General features: G+C 41.9%; 1 protein-coding gene across 4 annotated transcripts in view; it reads left to right on the forward strand.

Annotated features, from left to right (window-relative positions):
• The window catches only part of F13A1 (coagulation factor XIII A chain), a 59,509-nt gene extending 53,794 nt beyond the window's left edge, over positions 1–5,715 (forward strand). For all 4 annotated transcript variants that reach the window (XM_038126794.1, XM_038126792.1, XM_038126793.1 and 1 more), the window contains exons 14-15: positions 485–621; positions 4,553–5,715. In XM_038126794.1, the coding sequence (XP_037982722.1) occupies positions 485–621; positions 4,553–4,697 (282 nt within the window). In that variant the 3' untranslated portion in view covers positions 4,698–5,715. The remainder of the gene's footprint in view (positions 1–484; positions 622–4,552) is intronic.
• Positions 5,716–6,000: the final 285 nt, after the last annotated feature.

Raw genomic sequence — 6,000 nt, forward strand, 5'->3', positions numbered from 1 at the left:
AAGTTAGAAACCCTTCAGAGCACGAGAAGAGAATGCAAAAGCAAGAGGAAGATGGACATGACAATTTTGAGGGTGTAACTGCATAACCTGGTGTTTCTAATTTAGAGTAGTAAGACCTGCCCTTCTCTTCTGGATCTTATGTCCTGAGCAGATCCCTTCAGTACTGGTGGAGAGCCTGAGGAGGGGAGCAGAGTCTGGGAGAGAGGCCCTATCAGCTGGACTCACCCTCAGTTGGGCCCTCAGCTCCAGAACTGTACATACAGATTTCTAGTTTTCTATGGAAATGAGGGCCAGCCTCTTGATCTGCCATGTGGTTTGAGAAAAAATTACAATGTGTGGAAAAATGTGCCGTCCAACAATTTTCTTCTCACTAGGCTTTCTTTGCCTCCTACAATTTTGCTGGGTGCTCTGTTCTTCTGCCGTGCCAGTACTGTGTATCTGTTATTATCAGTTTCTGGTGCATTGTCCTTTCCTTGTCTTGCAGACCAAAGGTGAACTGGTAGCTGGTAAAGAAACGTCTGTGATTGTGGAATTCACCAATCCTCTGAAACAAACCCTGGAGAACGTCACGCTCCGCCTCGAGGGACCTGGCATGCTGAGAACAATAAAAAAGCAGTTCGGGTAGGGAAGAAAGCACAACCAGCTGGGAGTTTGTCCCCTGCAAGCTCACAGTAGGAAGCTCACAAGAGACACTTAACTAATGTTGTGCTGAGTAATTTAATTCAAACGCTCTCTCTGCACTTTAAAATCCAATACACAGGGGAGCTATAGGTCTCAATAGTCAGTAGAAGTTGGTCTATCCAGAGAGATTGTGAGAGCATTTCATCTGCTCAGTAGCAGGGTTGGAGGAATTGGTAGCGTTTGTGAGTAGTTGCTAGTGCAGTTGAAGTTTACTTTTTCGCTGTATTACATTATTTTTTAGCACTTGACAATAGCACCTACAAGCCGCTATTGCAGAGAGGAAGATTTATCCTGCACTTGAAGTGTTTACTGCCTCTCACTCAGCATGTGCAAATCGAGTCCTGTGCTGTTTCTCGGAAAGGGCTTTTCTCCACTCATGTTAATCATGATTATACAAGACGTTCAGGTACCTCAGATGATCTTTTCAAGCTCATGTCAAGACACAAAATGTGTGTTGTTTGCAGAGCCTGCTGGTATAGCTGCAGCGTGTGAGCACACAGCTCCCCCCAGTAGCTCCACTGCACAGGGCTGCCCTGGCACACAGGCATGTTCCCAGCACAGAGTGCTCCCAGATCTGAGGAAAAGGAAAGCCACCTTCATTATTCTCAGAGACACACTTTACACTGATACCATGATACCCCTATGCTAAGCAAGTTGTAAATCCTCTTTCCATTTGAGTTCAGTGTTATGAGCTTTGAATTAGCCAAGAGTATATAACGGAGAAACTTGGAAAATTTTGAGGCTATTGCTTAGTCCTGGGCATCTATCTATCTGGGCTTAGTATCCATCATTACCTGAGCTGATGGTCCCCAGGTGTGTGTAAAAGGAGTTTGAGAAATTGCCTGTGCTTCAGCAGCTGCATAAATTGTCAGCATCCTCTGCAGCCAGCAGGGGAGGTCTGATCCTGTCTGCACCTGGGACAGGGATAAAAAGATCAAAACCAATCTCCAGAGTAGAGTTGATAGAAAAATAACTGTGAAAGGGCAACATACTGTGTTTGCTTTGTGCACGAGGTATGTCACAGGTGCTGCTGAGCATGACTCAGCATGGTCCACAAGAGGTACACAAGTTGTGGCAATAGCCCTCATTGCTGCCCAGCTGTGCCAGCCTCCCCTGTTGTTCTGCATCCTTTTCGATCCAAAAACTGCTGGGGAGTGCCCTCACCTTCAAGGATGCAGAAATTATCAGGTGCATCAAAGGCACAAGAGTTAGGGGAGAAAAATGACTCACGGAGCACACGTCATTTTCCTTAGAGTCACCATGTTTTCCCCTTTTCAGTAATGCCCTTGGCAACACTGAAAATGGAAATGGATCAGCTTAGTCATTTTAAGATTTAACTTCTCTGAGATGAATGTAGGATGCAGGTGATACACACAGAGGACAGAGCAAGGGGCAGTTGTAGTTTATTTAAATACTAATCACATTTGTCTCCATGCATTCAAAGTGATAAATGGCTCCAGTGTGATGATGGCTCAGCATATTATGCAGAATCATTCATCACTGAGTTCTCTCCCAGGAAAATCAGATCAGGGTGGCTTACTCCATTTGCAAAGAGAATTAAACACGTTCTAGGCTTTCCCCACCCTTTCAACACTTCCCTATTTACTACACGCTGTTACATATGGGATGGAGCTTTTACAGTTGTATGCGTGGATAAGGTTTTTGGCCTCTGTGTACTTTTCAGGTAGTTTTTCTGTATCACTTGAGTGGCTCCAAAAAACTGATCATGTGTGACCTAGCTGATACATCATTATTCTGGCAATGTAGTGGCTGGGGGCCTTCAGTCTTGACCATTCATAAAGTCTATATATAGATAAAGATATTGATTTTTAGCTATTAGCCACAGACAGATGAGGAGCATGAGTTATGGAAAAGCCTTTGGCAGCAGCAATTCCTACTCAGGGCATAGTCTTTGCATGACAAATGAGAATTAACCAGGCAGTGATGGATAGTGCTAAAACAATTATAGCCAAGCATACTTTCACGCTAGCAGGTAAGTAATTTGGGGTGTTTCTACATGTCAGAGCTAAGCTATTATTAGCATCTGTAGTGAGAAGCAGCTTGTTTTAGAAACAGGACAGTAGAGAGATGGGAAAAGGCAGGTTTGCTTTCCCAGCACAGCTGTTGTCTTCCTGCACATGCACACACACACACACACAACACACACACACACATACACACACATATACACACATATATGTACTGAGATGATAGCACTATAAAACAAAGATGGTAGTGCTACCCTCTCTCACTGGAGCACTGTGAAGCTGTGGCCCAAAAACCTTCATCCTTAGAGAATCTGGACCCCCAACTGCTCAAGAAGTCTGCACAGCAGACTTCTATAATTACTTCATCACTTTCCATTCAGATAATCCCTTGCAGATAATTCCCATAAACTCTAAAAGGTATTTTACTTTCTTCAGCAATTGAAGTCATTGGTTTATCATGATTCCACTTTAGTGGGCATCTGGTAGATGCAAGCCAACCAGCTATAGGGAACAGAATCTCTCTCATTAACAACAAAGATAAAAAGTGGGAAGACACTTGCTGGAAGCAGTCTGCACATGCTCACATAAAAAATATGATCTTTCTCTGCTTTTTTTTTCTAAAAGTGGGTACATGCCCCAAGGTACCTCTATCCATGTATGCAAAAAGGAGCTGGAATATCTCATTTTACCAGGGGCAGACTTGCACTGAAACAAATACTCAGGTGGGAGGATTCCAGGCTAGCTCATTTAGAGCTAATTAAGGTTTCTTGTCTTGTGGCAGCTTGTGCTAAGCCTGGGCAGACATTTCTGTCCTGACTCCGGCATATGACATGGGACCTGAGAACCAAATCCTGCCAAATGAGAATTTGAAACAGTGACTGAAGTATAGGCTTGCTTTGCTCTCACTTTGTTCAGTTGTTTTCAGGACACTGTAGCCATATGAGATAAGAACAGTGAACTTAGAACCTTCTTATTTAATGCTGAGGAAAAAATAATTCATTTTCATAAATAGTTCCCCACTATACTGCTTTTTCCATTGCTTCCTTGGGAGCAGTTGTATCCCAGCATCTACCAAACACAATCAATCAATCAATCAATCAATATCAGCCTTTAAAATCTGCACACAGAACCTTGTGAAAGCACTGAGAAAACACAGAAACCCAATACCTGAGGCTGTCCATGAATCTTAATTGTAGCAAAAAATTTGAAAATCAAGAACAGAGCAGAGTGCTGTTGTTTTATATATAAGTTTGTTTTATATATGAGTTTGTTTTATATATGAGTTATCAGGAGTCATGCATGATGTAAAAGAGTAACCAACAACAGCAGGACTCCCAAGAATATTTTGACTTGTTTGTATGGACATGAAGAAGTCATCTGAAGGGGCCACTGGGGAGATCTGCTGATGGCAGGGTGCTTCAGGGTAGGAGTGACAGAGGGGTTGAACATCTCATAGGGTTTGCAGTGGAGTGACCAGAATGCTTGGACTTATCTAACCATTTAAGGAATCACCACCAGACTATAGGCTATAATAAACAGGAAAAAAATGGAATTATAAAGTAGAAAAAATATATGTTAGATATAAAGAAGGTAGTTTTGAAGGTGATCATGAGAGGAAGTGACAGGAGGCAGAAGAAAATGGATTCATTTTGGAAATTTCAAATTAGCCTGGAGGAAAGGCCAGAAAAGGTTTTAACAGGGTCAGTTGTGAGAGGAATAGAAGATGGAGAGAGTAATTTATATGACGTTTATGAGAATGAGTGAAACATAAAATATTTGAGACATGTTATACTTATCTACCTTCAGTTTCTCCAGTTTTTTTGTCGGGTTGAGAGCACTGGCTGACTGACTGCAATACTGAAACTTTTCTTTTTTTTATTCAGGAGAATCCCGATGAACTCTACATTGACCTGGGAGGTAAAATTTACCCCAATGCGAGCAGGTTTACGGAAGCTGATTGCAAGCCTGAATTCTGATGCTTTGAGGCATGTGTATGGTGAGCTGAATGTCCAGATTCAGAAACCATGAACCAAGGTGCTGCCTTCTTCTCTCATTTAGCTATATTTAAAAATATCATGGTAAGGGGAGGCTGATGGAGAGGTATAAATCTTGGTCATCCTTCTGCTGCAAAAAAATTGATAAAGCAAACTAATTGGTATGACTGGGGAGAGCATAAAAAAAGCACCTGGATGCTGAATGATTTAAAATTAGCTATATATAATTAAAGGCAATTCTAGGTCATATTATTCCTGTAGCTCACTTGTATTTATGGTCTTTTGCATTAGTGCTGCAAGGGAATTTGAAAAGCTCCATTCGCCAGAGTAATCTGAACTTTAGTTTTAATTAAGGCCTGGTATTTCACTGAAAAGGGAAGGAAAAAAATAAAGAAGCCAGTGTTATAAATTCTTAGACTGAATTACACAATGTTATGGTAGATCATTCGGGCTGCAATAGAAACAGGTATTTCTAGCTAAAAGGGTCTGCTTTATCCTACAAATTAATAATGTTCTGGTTCATGGAGAGCTCACTTTGCTGGAAGCATCTCTCAGGATGTTTTATCTCCAGAATATTCTCAGCCTCTTGTTTTGTCTTGCAGCTTCCCTGTGCTTTTTCTCCTACTCTCTTGTGTGCAGGCACTTACACAGACTCACTTCATACCCTCATCAGACCTCGTATGCAGTTGGTGTGCTCTTCCTCTACTTTGCTGGGTGAAAATCCAGAGTTTTTCTGCCTCTGCTCAGAGTTTACCCCACAAAACCTGCACTTGCTGGTCAGATCTCTTGTGTAAGACTTGTTCTCTCTTCACCTTTCTCTGCCTTTTTTCTCTCCTAAACCCACCCTGTAGACCCATCTCCCACGAGTGTGTCAGGAGCGTTTGCTGTCCCAGAGCAGTCCAGGCTGGAAAATAGGATGAAGGAAAGAGGAGTGGAGCAGGGAGCCTGAGGGTCTTCTCCTGCCACTGCCACAAGCCTAGCCAGTGTTCTGCACTGGAGCTAGCGGTGACTTTAAACTAAAAGTATGGGTGTGGGATTTGCAGGCAACCCCAACAAGGGAAGAGATGAGGAGATGACTCCATGTTTCAGAAGGCTGATTTATTATTATATTATATCATATTATATTATATTATATTATATTATATTATATTATATTAAAAATGCTATACTAAAGCTATACTAAAAGAGTAGAAAGGATGCATTAGAAATCTAGAAAGGAATAGAAAGGAACGAACAACAAAAACTCGTGACGGCTCGGAGTCCTGATACAACTGGACTGGGATTAGTCATTAAGTAAAAGCAATTCACGTGAGACCAATCAAAGATTCACTTGTTGG

Source organism: Motacilla alba, chromosome 2, assembly GCF_015832195.1.
Source record: "Motacilla alba alba isolate MOTALB_02 chromosome 2, Motacilla_alba_V1.0_pri, whole genome shotgun sequence".
NCBI classification, from domain to species: domain Eukaryota; kingdom Metazoa; phylum Chordata; class Aves; order Passeriformes; family Motacillidae; genus Motacilla; species Motacilla alba.